Source organism: Protopterus annectens, chromosome 1.part0, assembly GCF_019279795.1.
Source record: "Protopterus annectens isolate FY-2018-M chromosome 1.part0, PAN1.0, whole genome shotgun sequence".
In the NCBI taxonomy this organism is placed as follows: Eukaryota; Metazoa; Chordata; order Ceratodontiformes; family Protopteridae; genus Protopterus; species Protopterus annectens.
This window is the reverse complement of record NC_056725.1, coordinates 183,657,595-183,673,346: the sequence shown is the minus strand read 5'-3', so window position 1 is coordinate 183,673,346 and position 15,752 is coordinate 183,657,595. Positions and strand designations below refer to the sequence as shown.

Here is a 15,752-nt window from a genome sequence, read left to right as displayed (position 1 = left end):
CACTGCCCTTCTGTCCTTTCTCGATATTATCAACCATGCTTGAGACTAAGGTAATATTGTATCTACCCTTTTCCTAGACTTATCCAAAGCATTTGATACCATTTCCCATCACTTACTTCTTTCTCAGCTCTCTCTTCTCAATCTATCCTCCTCTTCCATCAACTGGTTTTCCAGTTACCTCTGAAACAGGCAACATGCCATCAAGTGGAAAATGTGTATCTCTTCCTACCTTCACACTCCAAACAGGCATACCTCAAGACTCTATCCTGGGTCCCTTACTATTTAACATTTTTATCAATAACTTCTATTACTGTATACCGAATGTCAAACTTTTCCAGTACGCAGATGACTCTACCATCATCTGCTCTGCCGAATCTCTCCCAAAACTCATGCAAGTAACTCAAAATGTCTTCCCCAGCACTCAGACTTGGTTGTTGAACAATCACCTAGCTCTCAAACCATCTAAATCTAAAATCATGTTATTTACCCCATCAACAAAATGTTAAAATTGACAAGAACTCATTCCAGATAGTCAGCCAGAACAAGCCCCCCATCAAAATAGTTCCCCATATTAAGCTACTTCGTGTCCTTATTGGTGAACACTTAGGACATTCACCTACAAGCTAACATCAAGAAAACCCATCAAAGGCTCAGAATGTTGTATCAGCACAGTCTGTTCCTCACCCCTTCAACTAAGCGTACCCTTCCTGTCACTTACCTCCGCCCCTCTCCCATGTATGGAGCCCCTCTTCTTACTAACCTACAATCCTGTCTAAAGGCAAAACTTGAATCTTGCTACAATAAAATTTCTAAGTTTGCTACTGGCTCCAAGTCCTCCTCACACCATTGTGGGTCCCTACTCCATGAATTGGCTGGAACTTCCTAACTATCTCTTTTACATTCAACTTTCTACTGTCCACAAGCTCCAAAAATCAGAATGTCCTTCAAGTGTACAAACCCACACATAGTCCAGGGCAACCCTTATTGTCATATTCCCTAACATGCAAATGAAACTCACTTCCACCACACATCTGAACTACCCAGAACCACTAGTTTTAAGCTTTTGCTTCATTCCTACCTCTCTTCTAACTGGGAATGCTCCTGCTCTCACCCTTCCTAACTTTTATCTATTTGATTCCTACTTTCTATTAGGCTTTCTTTTGCAAATTCATCCTAACACTTGCTATGTTCTTCTTAACACCGCCTTATAATTTATCTTACATCATAGTTATTTGTATGCCTTGACCTACAGAATACTAATTTATTCCATGTATTCCCTGAATTCTTTGTTATGGCATACACCACAAAATGCTTTGTTGTTATTATTACTTTGTCAATCTGTTTCTGTTACTTTGAAATCATGTAATATTTTTGTTAGTTTGTATTATTTTTTTCACTAGTATAATATTGTAAGTGAAGCTTTTCTCCCCGGGCCTCCATTGAAAAAGGTTTCATTTCAGCCCAATGGACTTTCCCGGTTAACAAACTGCAAATAAATAATAAATAAATAAATGTATCACATGAAGGAACATGTCATAATTCATGAACAAAGCTTGTGTATGAAAAAAAATGAAGAGAACACATTGCGTTTTGGTAATGAATGTGTCATTCCTACTTTTAACCCAGAAACTGGAAAGACTGTAGACTGGAAGGCTCCTTATTGTGATTCTTTTGCACATAATTATGAGATCCAAAAAAATTACAACAATGCAGGAGAAAAGCAAATGCTGAAAATCGCTGTTCTCCTTTGAAGTTGCTCTTTGCAAGAAAGCAAGCCTCCTGTACTTGATAAAGGTGGGGGTGACTGCACTCTTTATATCCACTACGTATATATGCCATACCTCAGAGAAAAGGGAGTATTGTGAGACACAGAGAGATTAGAATTAAATAAGTTTTCATATTCAATCATTATGTATCACTGTTCCAGGATTCACACTAGCTTAGAAATCAAAACAATTACCAGAATGAAAACTGAGTTAGTAGCTTTAAGCTAAGATTTGATTTTAGTGTGCAGTTGTCTGCGTGTTAGGCCTAGATATAGCTTTGCAGGCCACCATATATGTAATCAGAGTTTCATGGATACTGAAATTTGGAAGCAGTTAACATGACAATTAGGTAGAATCTGTCTGAGTTCCCAAATAAGCCAAATAAATAAGGAACTAGTGTTTCTGTCACCAATTTTCAGGAATTTCCTGCATAGTCTTGAGACGGTAGATGGTGTATAGGTTCAGCTCTGTCTCAATGGAAGATATGGTGTACTCTGCTCTGTGCAGCGCCACCTGATTAATTAGTGCAGTATTTTTTACTGGATGATTGAGGCTGACATAATCAATAAAACTTGATGACAAGGCCAAGGGCAGAGACCAGGGCTATAACAGAAACAAGGATAGTTAGAGAAATGAATCACAAGGAGCCACTCAGACCCCGAAGGAGTACATAGAAAGAGACCCAGAAAGCCATTTTGTACAACTTGTAAGTTGATATTTAGAAAGGCCAATGAACAGAACAAGGTGAAAGGCAGAATGAAAACTGTGTAAAAAGAGCTCCAGACAGCTTACCGTGCCCTATGAGATAAGGAACGAAGTAGCAGCACTATTTCCTGTTCCTGGCTCATGTTGCTTATCATACAGGTGATATGCTCACAATGGTGCCCAAGTTGACATGAGACACACAATTCAAAAAGTCACTGAAGCCTATAAAGAAGAGAGACAGGTAAGTAATTGCAAATGTCAGATTTCGTTACTTGTTTCCATGGGTTAACAAACATAATGTAAGAATAGGAGATGTCAATAATATATGCAAGAATAGAGGTAATAAAGTACTCACAAGATTTAATGAAATGTGGGTTTCAATCATACTGTGTGAAGGAAGTCACTTACCATGCAAATGTTCGTAGAGAGTTTTGAATTATTATGAAGGGACATCCAAGAAATATTGTCAGAATGAGAATGATTCTGCTTTATAAGCAAGGGGAGAAGTTTTTGTGAGAGACTTCAACAGCTGTGACATGGTCTAACCCTGTCAGACCCATCATGTTAAATGTAAACCAAAAAGTATTCAAATGTCTTCCAGGCAGAAAAGTTAACTTGCAATCAAAATGTTTGGAGTTCCTAAGATCTGAGAATTGTTAGTCTGTAAAAATATATTTACTTTATTTGAATTACTTCTTTCATGGACTGCTTATTTTAATGCATGTGTTGTGATTTCATTCCTTCAAAGACTGCTTGAATCTCATCCAGACACTCTGGGAGTCTTGTATTAGGTTCAAATTCATGTCTAAGATACATAAAAGTGACACTGTGCAGTTTTCTAGTATGAAAGAAGTATTTTTACAGCAGAGAACATTTACCTAGTAGCAGACAGCACAATTAACAAAAGCCTGAACTGTGATGTAGGAGAGTACCGATGAAGAGGATGGCCATAACTTTAAATGTCATGAAAGTGATGTTCAAATATGGGGGCTAATTTATCTAGTATAGGACACTGGCAACAAGGAGTTAGGCTGTCTGTTGATGGACTTGCAACCTAATTTGGTTAGTGCATAGACAGTCCATCATTATGAATAAAGACTGGACATTATGGTAGCTCATGCTATTTGTATGAAGATGAGTTTGGATTAGGTATGGTTTAGAACAGAAAGACGTTTGGAGCATCAGTTTAGGTTGATGTCACCACAAGTACACAGGAGTGAGCATTGTCAAAACTTGTGATCTTATAATGTAAATATATGTGTTAGAGAGGGTATCAGAATGTAAAGTAAACAATATTTATTATTATACATACTAGTAGGTGACTCTGTAGTGATCCATTCAACTTCATTGTAAGAAAAATTAGATGCAACAGCCAGGAAAGTTCATTTAAGGATGTTTGGTGCCAGAAAGCTTAAAACTTATTGGTATTGTGGGTTGGACATACAGATGGGATTATATTATCCCTTGTAAGCCAGAAATGAGTATTTCTATATCTTCAAGTAGGTAACACTTGTTTTTGACACTCCAGGTATGTACATGAGTGGTTTTGAATTTAGTGTTGTGAATAGAACTGGCAAAATTCAGAAACTATCAAGGAAGTAAAAAAGCACAGAGAGTCAAGAGTTAATTTCAATAGGCAGGATTCAAGAAACTTGTGTTCCATACAGCAAGGTTGGTATACAGTAAAGCTGTATACCACGGCCTTTTACAATTCATAAAGACTGCAATAACTGGGGGTGAAGCCCTGTACTTAGTTTTATCTCGTTGTGTAGCCATAGTAATACATGTATGAAGTGCACATGCAAAAGTCCTCATGAAGATGATACATAATGCAGAAACAGCTTTGACAACTGAGTGTCACTTGATCGGTGCCATATAACCTATAGGGTAACGTAGCTCCATACAGGTAGTGGGTGTTATGCGTCTGACTACATCAGTCTCATTTCTTAATGATGTGCTTTGCAGCATACCAAGCTAAGCAACATCTGGACATAAATACAAAAAATAAAAATAATAAAACAAGTTAAACACACTTTTTTACAGTAGGAAAACTCTTACAAGCTGTTACATATGATAGATATGGGTTACGATCTGTGGACCCTTCCAGTGCCTAGAAATAAATTATCTAAATTTAGATGCCAAAGGTGTAGTTTGTCGAGTCACACTGATAGTGCAAACCAAGGTAAAATATTAAAAAAAGGTGCACTAATATGAATCACTTAAAACTTGCTAACAGAAGCTTGGCCTCAAGAGCACACAGAAAACATGCACTGTTGCCCTGGGTATAGACTTATATCATCCATACTCAAGCATGTGTTTCAGACTTAACACCTCTTCAAGTAAAGTCTTTGGCCTAGCTCCATAGTCCACACTTTTCATAAATCTCTTTGGGTTTCAATGAATTCCAGTGCTCAGTTGCTTGCAGAAACTGTACTTTGAATAAACTCTTTCATTTGCACACAAATTATAATATCCAGGGAAGGCTGTTAATATTCTCCAGCACTACAGTCTTCTGTCCTGGTCTAAGGTAGTAAACTGCAACCACCAAAACAGATGGCCTCACTGGGAAGCTCACAGTTAGTTTCACTCTTGATAATAAGCCAAATAACTAGACTGCAAATGATATTGTATAACAGACCATTCTGGAAGCCTGTCACCATTGGCAGTACATACCTTCTTATCATTAAGCAGTTTCATATTTCCCTGCTAAAAAGTTTATTTTCTTGCTCTTGGCTAGATATCCCTTACATATATAAGGAATAGTCAAACATCTTGTAATCACATGGCCGAATAACCATAATTTCTATATCACATGTCTTCTAAACATTTTATAACTTGCATATCGTTTCTGTACTTCTCAGTAAAAGATAGATGGAAGCCAGTTACAAACATCAAATATTTTATAATACATTGCATAGAAAAAGGTCACAAGATCTCACATCTTTTCAAACCACTGAAAAACACATATTGCATATTCAGTAAGATATTATTAGTTTACCTGCTAAACGTTTTGTGAGGTTTAACTGCAGCTCACAAATCTGCAGTTTGACCAAGAAAACAGTGACATTTTTATAATCACATGACACCTTCTCCCTCCAATTAGACATTGAGCAAAGTTTCCTGACACACTCTCAAAATCCACACTGGCGATGAGAGTGCACTCTTTTGCTACACTACTCTATTCCCTTTTTTGCTAGACTATCTCCACTGCACTGGCAATACCACTGCTTTACTGGATAGTCCTGTTATAGAGCTGCAATGCTGAGCAGCATTTTAAGAATAATTTTATTTTGCCAGCTAACCCTGAATAATCACTTTCAAGGGATACAATCTGTTGTATTGTAATCTTTCTGCTATACAAGGTAGGGTTGATGCTTTTGTACAACCCAAATTATGTTCAGCTATTCCTTTTCTATAGCTGTATATGATTCCTCCCTTGACTGAATTTTGTGGCTGAGATACATTGTGGTACATTTTTCCTATTAAGGAAATCTGTCTAAGTATGACTCTCATACCATGGTTTACAGCGTCCACCTACAATATATTTTCTCGATTATAGTCAGGAGGGTCCCTATTAAATAAATGAAAAGTGGAAATGTCGAACGGCCAAATAAACGAAAAGGCCATTCCACAATATCACTATTGTAAGATCATGGTACAGTGAAGACTGGAAATTTTGCCCTTTCTTCACTGTAGTGTGATCTCGGAATTGGTATATATAATTAGCGGGGGTGTGTGGGGGGGCACAGCCCCCCACAATATTCATTTTCGAGGAACGGCCTTTTCATTTATTTGGCCATTCAACATTTCCACTTTTTGTTTATTTAATAGGGAAGCTAGTCAGGACTAGTTATCACAAGGATCTACTCAAGGAGACTTAATTCCTCAGAGCATCTGCTCATAGAGTGGAGTATCTGGTGTATTCATTCTTGTAAAGTATGCGAAAGAAATGCCTACCAAACTGTGGCAAGTTGCTAAGGCATTCGTCCTCCCAAAGGGCATCTCAATGAGTTCATATAACCCAGAAGGGGTTACGGATGCTTAACTCTCCCTCACTGCAGGTGTTAAGGGTAGAGGCCAATAACCCTTGTTCAGGTCAATAATAGTTTCATATTTACCCCCCTTTCATAGCCTATAAGGTTTAATCTGGCTTAGATATGTGGTAAGCAAGGTTTCATCTGGAGTGGGCATGGGAAAGCATCTGTCTCTGTGCAACTGTTCAGTTTCTTGAATTCTAGACAAAAACTATCACTCCCGTCTTTCTTGGGAACCAGTACCACCAGTGAGCACCAGGGACCATTGGAATTCTGAATTACCTCTAATCCAACGTCTTCTGAAATTTTTCTCTCTAGGTTTGCTTTACTTTCTTAGGCACCCCTTAAGGGAACTGTTGGATGGGTCACTGGGGCCCTGTGTCTGCAGGCTACTCCAGCAGGTGAGTACTTCCTGGCTTGGCAATAAACATGTCCTCAAACTCCTTTAGTACTGCCAAGATCTCCTGATTCTGCGTAGGAAATATATGCTGAGAAATGGCTACCTTATCACTGAGGTGTCATACTGAACCTCATTAAGTAGGTCTATTACAAGATCCCCTCAAATTCCTCCTGTGTTCCACTGCAGATACTGAATACTTTTGTCTCTCCATTATGGTAGGGCTTCATCATGTTAATATGGTAGAATTTGTTCTACCATATTAAGAAATTCTACCATGTTAACATAATGATGCCCTACCATGATGAATAGACAAGTAGAATTTGTTCTTCTCCCTTCTGTCTGGCAGCTGTGCCATTTAGTTAACATAACTTCCCTTTCTCACAACAGTGAAAAGACTCTCCAATTCTACCTCTAGTTTAATTTGTAGCAGGAATAAGCACCATCTCTTTCTGCCCATCACAATATTCACTGGCCTTGACTGACCAGATGGTTATACCAGACCATTTGCTGCTGTTGTGCTCAGTGGCGTTTTGCCACCTCCATGTACTTTCAAAGCCTGGTCATGAAGTTCTTGAAGTTTATGACATATTCTACAACAGATTCCTTGTGGAAATCACAGTCTTCCTCTGTCCATTATGAATTAAATTCAGGGGCCTGTTACCCTGTGACCATACTACATTCAAAGGGTGAAATTGTGTGGACTCCTCGGGTGCCTTTTTGTATGTAAACAAGAGACATGGACAGGCACATGCCCCACTCTTTCCTTTCCTGAACTGGTGTGCAAATGGTCTTAACATGGCCTTTAGTGTACAGTTAAACCTGTCCACATGACCACTGACCTGAGGATAATAAGGGATAGTCTTTAATTGTTTTACATCATAATGCTTCTGCATACATGCCAGCAGATCTCACATGAAATTGATGACTCTCTCAGTCAGTATTTTTTTGGGAAATCTGTCTTGCTGATAGAGCATTTCCTAATTTCTGTGCCTCAGTAGAGAACAGAGCCACCACCTCAGGGTGCATATTAGCATAGTCCAACACCCCCAGGATATAGCTCTTACCTTTAGAGCATGGGTTACTAAGAGGTCCCACAAAGTCCATAGCTAGTATCTCAAGTAGCTCCTCAATAATAGATAAAAGGCACCCAAGCAGGTTTAGCACATCTCCTAAGTTTCAAACTTTTGATATTGTTTACATGTCTTGCAGTATGTCATCATGGCTTTTTCAATACCTGATAAACAGAAATTCAGCATATGCCTTGTTTTTTATGCTTTATGTCCATGATGGAAATATCATGGGCTGTGGCTAGAAATGCCTGTCATTAGGCACCTTGTACTAAGATTGTTGCATCACTTCTCCCTCTAGCCCTTCAGCAAGAGTCCATTCTCTTCCCAGTAACTCTTTTCACCAGTATACTGTATATAATCCCCCTGGCCTTGAGAATTAGAAGCCTCTTTAGCTATCTCTCTAATATTCTCTACAGTGGTTTCTGACAGTTGAATTTATATCAAGCTGATCCCAACTGTAATATACATAATATTTTTTTCTTTTCCATTATGTTAACTAATAACTATCAATGTCATTTGACTTCATTGTACTGTAGTGCAGCTTTTCTACCCAGACCTCTGCTGAAAATGGGCTCCTTGGCCCAGTCGGACTTTCCCGGTAAACAAATGTAAAATAAATAAAACTCTGTCATTATCAGTTTTTCAACACTTTCCCTCCTTTTCTTCCATGTTTCACCTTTTAAAACTTTGTGAACTATTCCCAAGTTTTTTTGCACCATTTGCTGGGTGGCGTAGTGGTGCAGCGGTTAATGTTGTTGCCTTACAGCAAGAGGTTCTCCAGGTCGATTATCAGCTGGGGTGCCTTCTGTGCAGAGTTTTCATGTTCTTCCTACATTTGCATGGTTTCCTCCGGGTACTTCGGTTTCCTCCAATATTCTAAGGACATGTGTCTGGAGCATTTCTCCCTGGGCCTCTGCTGAAAACAGGCTCTGTGGAGCCTAGACAGACTTTCCCGGTCAACAAATGTTAAATAAATTTGTCTTTCCTCTTTATTCAGTTCCAGTCTCATACTATGTATATTAGTCATTTTTAATTTCTGATAGCATTTCTTCTTCCCTTCTACTTCATACAAGGAAAACATGAATTACTTCAGAGCTTCTCTTTCAAAATAAAACCCCGGTTTCTGAGCAGTTTCTACACCAAGCTACTCACATCCTAAAATATATTAATTAATAAGTCCTAGTCACACAAAGTCACACATGGGCTGCAGGTGATTACCTCAAGAAAGTGTTCATTAGCAGTAGGGATAATACTATGTAATTCAGTAACATGCAAACTCACCACCCTTGAAAATATCCTCAGCTGGCTTTCCACACACTATCCACAAGAAACCATAGTGCTAGGTGACTTTAATATAGACTGGAATAGCTGTAATACTGAAAATCCTGCTAACCATATAAACCTACATGGCTTTTCCCAAAATATCGCCTCTCCTACTAGAATCCACAAACCTACCAATAAAGAAAGTACTTTAGACTGGATTCTAACAAATACTCAATCCCTTACATATACGGCAGGCACCCTACCAGATGACATTAGCGACCACTCACTAACATACATAATTAGACAAAAGACTAATATTCCCTACCCTACCGCTTACAGATCCACTCATTCCAACAAACATTTTAACCCTGAAGGCTTCCAAAATGAACTTAGTGTGTGTGATTGGTCACCCCTAAAACACCTCCAGCTAGATGATGCAGTGACATACTTCAACTCCAAATTCTTAGAAATCTTGGACTAGCACGCCCATACTTGTACTGTTAGGAATAGGACAAAAACTGCTCCTTGGCTAACAAAGGAAACTAAGCAGAAAATTCTACTTAGAAACAAAGTTTGGGCCAAATGGTGCACTACTAGACACCCAGCTGATCATTTAAAATGTAAACAGCTTAGAAATACTACTAAAACATCAATACTACTAGATAAAAGAAACTTCTACTTTCAACTTCAACAAACTAACCAACATAAACCAGAAAAATTTTGGACAGGTATCAATAGATTCCTACATCCAGGCCACTTGAAAACACCAACCCCATCAGAAATAGCCCATGATACTCCCAAACAAATTGCTGATACCTTTAACACCTTCTTTACTGAAGCCATACAATCACTTGCTAACTCATTACCACCGGTATCTTCCAATCTGCCTTCCTCCTCTACTAACTTACCACCTTCATTTCAACTGCAACCTGCCCCTACACCCATCTGTACCCTTCTTCAAAAACTCAAACCATCTACCCCCTCTGCCGACCTATTACCAGCCAAATACCTGCAAAAAGCAGCAAAAGCAATTGCCTATCCTATTTCTGTCCTAATAAATAGAACCATAACAGAAGGTACCATCCCATCCATTTGGAAAATCTCCCATATAATCCCCCCAAACAAAGGTGGTAATTCAACAGAACTCTCTAACTTTTGTCCAATTGCCCTACTCTATCCCTTAGCTAAAATTATGGGAAAATGCATCCACCATCAACTACTAGACCACCTTCTTCAAAATAGCCTATTAGCAAACTCTCAGCATGGCTTTAGAGCTTTCCATAGCACCACCATTGCCCTCCTATCATTTTCTGACCACATTAACAAAAACCGTAACAGTAACACTCTTTCTTCTGCAATCTTTATTGATCTCTCAAAAGCATTCGACATGATCAACCATCAGCTACTGTTAAATATACTTAAGTCCCTCTCACTGGATACACAGGCACTACTGTGGTTCAAGTCCTACTTAGATAACAGGCAACAAGCAGTGCTTTGGAAAAATAGTCTATCTAACCACCTTCCTGTCACCCTTGGTGTACCCCAAGGTTCTATATTGGGCCCTCTTCTATTCTCAATTTTTATTATTGATCTAAATGTAAACATCCCTCAAGCTATATGCATACAAAATGCAGACAACTCCACATTAATATGCTCCACTCCTGGACCATCTGAACTGCAGTCCCTTACCCAAAATGCTTTTGAATTAGTAGAAAAATGGTTCTTACAGCGCTGTCTCCTCCTTAACCCCAAGAAGACTAAATTATTGCTCTTTACTCCCACACAAAAGTCCACCCTAATTGATTTCATTATCAAATCTAATAATGGCATGGTCATATCTCCTCACACTACCACCAAACTCTTAGGAGTAACAATAGACCACAACCTTAACTATGATATTCATATCAACACCACAATAAAATCAGTTAACAGAAAACTAGGCTCCCTCTATAAGATTAAACCCTTCCTTACTCCCATAGCTAGAACTACAGTTGCCCACACTCACCTCATCTCAGCTCTCCTCTATACACTAATCTATCAAAAAGCAACTTCAACAAGCTGGCAACCTCCTACAATAACATTGCCAGATTTGCAACTGGCTCCCCTTTTAGAACCCACCACTGCCTAAATATGAAACAATTGGGTTGGCTTGAGCTGCAAAATCAAATTCAATTCCACCAACTTATTATTACCCATAAGACCCTTTATTGGCCAAGCAATACACTGATTCTCATGAGTCTAATCACCCCATATAAAAATTTTACTAACCTATACTCAGCAAATAAACTACTTGTATTTAGACAAAAACCAAGTAATAAAGCAGGAGATTCCCTTTTCTTTAACACCGTGGGAAAAATCTGGAAACTACTTCCCAGTGAACTCACATCTCTTTCTTCAACTCCAGTATTCAAAAAGAAACTCAAAATATACCTTTCAACCCACTGGCCATGTCCTTGTACCAACCCTGACTAAGAGTCCTCATCTTGTTTTCCTCTTAATCTTATCAGTTAGCTAATTTGACACTGTACAAAACCCATTCTTCACAGATACTATTACATGTTAGGATGATCGTACCCAACAAGGGCCTTATAAATGTGTCACTGCCTTAGAGATGAGTCACTGCCTTAGAGATGAGTCACTGCCTTTTAAATAATGTGTCCCTTCCTTGTAAATAATTACATGTTCTTCTACAACCTTGATGTTGGAATGTCTCACACTCTTCTAAATACTCTATTCTTCTATGATGCTCGGTCTAAAAAAAAAAAAAAACCTTTGTTTGTTATCTGTCGTGATTTACTATGTTACCATGTAAATAGCTGTTTTTGTCTGACAATTGAACTGTATCTATTGTTGCTATATTTTGCTTTGTTTTTCTTTGTGGAGCTTTTCTCCCCGGGCCTCTACTGAAAATGGACATATATCCAGTTAGACTAGCTCGGTCAACAAATGTAAAGTAAAATAAATGTAAAATAAATAAATAAATAATGAGGACTTTCCTCATTATGACTAACATGATACTTAATCATGTTTTCACTGCAGCAGTTTCTGAGAGCACAGAACAAGTTTTCTGAATCTTGTACAGAATTTAATAAGATGCAAAATAAAAAAAATGAATGTCTATACTTGTTAATTTAAAAATATTGTTTCTTTGTAAATGTTCTTTTTATTATTCATTGTCATCATTTTCCTGCAAATAGCTCTATTAAGTTAAGAACATTTAATAAAGATATTTTTTAAAGTATACTGCCTTTTCTCCCCCTTTCTTTCTCTTTAAATATCTTCTCACCTACTTTTTCTTTGTACTTTCCAGTCACGTTCTCTGTTCCTTATTTTATAATGTCTTCTACTAAACAACCCATATCCATGGATTGTCTTTATAAACTGTTTCTGTTTACATCATCTCTCACCTTCTCGACCATATTTCACTCTCATGATAAGCGTAAAATAAAGACCTGGTCACTACCAATATATGTGTGTGTATGTATATATATATATATATATATATATATATATATATATATATATATATATATATATATATAAAACACCTCCCCTTAGAGGAAGCAGTAGCATACTTTAACAACAAATTCCTTGAGATCCTTGATTTGCATGCACCTGTTCATTCAAAGAGAACCAAGGCAAAAACTGCGCCATGGCTTTCTAAAGTGTCTAAACTCAAAATTACCCTTAGAAACAAAGCATGGGCTTTATGGCATTCTTCTAAAGACCCTCAAGATCACATTAAATATAGGCAATCCAGGAACGAAACCAAAAAATCAATTTTACAAGACAAAAAACAATACTACTGTAATTTACAGACAGTAAATCAAAATAACCCTCAGAAGTTTTGGGAAGGTTTAAATAATTTACTACATCTTGGACAAACTTCAACCCCAATCCCTGCTGCTACTATTGATAAAACCCCTGAAGATGTTTCTGATAGTTTTAACCAATTCTTTACTGAGACAATTCAAGCCCTAGCTAGCCAACTACCTCCTAGCTCCCCTGGTCCTGAAAGTAGCACCCCTAGAAACCTATTCGCGTTCAGCTTCCAACCAGTCGCCACTTCACTTATCGTACCTTGATCAAAAAATTAAAACCCACTACACTTTCTGCTGATCAACTCCCTGCCGAGTACCTACAAAAATCAGCTGATGCTATTGCTTACCCCGTCTCAATACTAATCAATCGAACCATAGTAGAAGCTAAAATTCCCACCATCTGGAAAATATCCTATGTAATCCCACTTCACAAAGGAGGCAGCTCTACTGAATTCTCCAATTATAGGCCAATAGCTATACTCTCTCCACTTGCAAAGATTATGGAAAAATGTATTCATAGACAACTCATGCACCACCTAATCCAGAATCACCTTATGGCAGACACTCAGCATGGCTTCCGTCCTCATCACAGCACTACTTCAGCCCTCCTAGCCTTTACCAACACCATAAACTATAATCGCAACAATAATTATATATCCTCAGCCCTCTTCTTGGATCTTTCCAAGGCATTCGATATGGTTGATTACCAACTTTTAATCCACACCCTGCAAATATTCTGTCTAGATACTGAAGCCCTCCAATGGTTTCAATCCTACCTGAATGGTCGACAGCAGGCTGTCCTCTGGCAGAACAAACTCTCTAACCTTCTACCTAACACCCTCAGAGTACCACAAGGCTCTATACTAGGGCCCTTGCTGTTCTCCATCTTCATTAACGACCTTTATACTGTCATCCCAAAAGTCAGCTATGTCCAATATGCTGATGACTCTACTCTGATTTGCTCAGCCACATCTCCAGTAGAGTTATGGTCAGCTACCCAGACCACCTTTAGTACAATAGAAAACTGGCTTTCTGAACATCATCTGATCCTAAATCCCAAAAAAACTAAAATGCTGTTATTTTCACCAACCCGTAGGTCTACTGCTTTCACCTTTACCATAAAATCAAATGATGGCACAATAATCTCCCCTGACCCCTCTACAAAACTATTAGGTGTCATCATAGACAATAATCTAAAATTTGACCTACATGTTAACCAAACTATCAAAGCCATCAATAAAAAACTAGGGTCACTTTACAGAATAAAAGCCTTCCTAACCCCTCCAGCTAAAATTGCCATAGCTCGCTCTCACCTTCTTTCAACCCTTCTGTATGCATCCCCTCTACTCTTGAATTTAAACAAGACTGTCCTTAACAAACTCTCAATTTGCTACAACCACATTGCCAGGTTTGCCACTGGGCTGCCTTTTAGGACACATCATTGCATCAATCTAAATCAGCTTGGGTGGCTTGAACTACCCAGCCTAATCCAGTATAACCAACTGATTATGGCCTATAAAATCCTCTATAATCCGGACAATACTCCTGCACTTAAAAATATTATCACCCCATCCATCCTAAATAATGATCTATATCAACCAGCTCTCACCCACTAGAAATGAATAGACGTGAGTCACAGGACAGCTTATAGTTGGGCAATGAGGAAAAAATAGAAAAAAAAATTCCACCAAATATATCATATATACAGTATTTACATTTCCTGTTTGCAATATAGTGCAGGTAAAATATTATTTTAACAAATAAAGAAATTATTTAGAACAATGATTTCTGAAATTAAATGTATGCAAAATATAGAGAACACTAATTTTGTTCTTATTTATTAATTTTTAAAAAAGACATACAACACTTTTCAAGGGTACCACAACAAAGAAATGGGGTAATGGTTTATATTTTTGTGATGGGAATTTTTATCTAGTATCACATAAATATAATTATTGTTGCTTCTGGTAAATGTTTTGCAGTGAATATAATAGTGAATAAGCATGAAGAACCTATTGAATATGTACAATGTTAGTAACTGAGTACCTCTGCAATAGAGATTTACACATTATTAGCTATGTACCCCTATGCACGAGCAGTAGTTTACACTGTGTGGAATAAAATAGTTCTTTAAAATGTTACTTCTTACAGTAAGCATTATATGTTTTCTAGGCACTTTTCCTGTTCGCACATCACTGCAAGACCCAACATCACCAAGTCGAGGTAAGATACATTCTATGATCATAAATGACATGACAACCCGAACCTGATTCACAAAACATACTGAGTGATGTAGAAAGTATATTATGTTTTCATATGATTAGGTGGTGATATGTAGCCATAATAATGTTATTTCGCCTAACTTCAGATAATTATATTATAGGCCTAACTTATACAAATCCAGACTTGAACTGAAATGTAGGTAATGTGCAAACGTATCAAATAGATATTTGTGAAATGTCACGTAGTCAGGTCATAAAACATAAATCTAATTTTTGGTTTCCCCTACTGACATCACAGTTATCTTTGAAATATTCATCTCCAATAGAGGAAAAGGTTATGTGGTTGGCCCAATCAGCAATCATGTTGCTTGGTCAAGTATTTTCTATTCCTTTGATTCAAGCTGAATTCTCACTGTGCAGTGGCATTAATGTAGGAGGTGCAGGTGTAATCCTTAGCCTTGTCTCACTATA

General features: G+C 37.8%; 1 protein-coding gene across 6 annotated transcripts in view; it reads left to right on the top strand.

Annotated features, from left to right (window-relative positions):
• The window catches only part of LOC122788802 (SPARC-related modular calcium-binding protein 1-like), a 1,601,573-nt gene that overhangs the window by 950,136 nt on the left and 635,685 nt on the right, over positions 1–15,752 (top strand). For all 6 annotated transcript variants that reach the window (XM_044055793.1, XM_044055707.1, XM_044056069.1 and 3 more), the window contains exon 5: positions 15,232–15,282. In XM_044055793.1, coding sequence (XP_043911728.1) covers positions 15,232–15,282 — 51 coding nt within the window. The remainder of the gene's footprint in view (positions 1–15,231; positions 15,283–15,752) is intronic.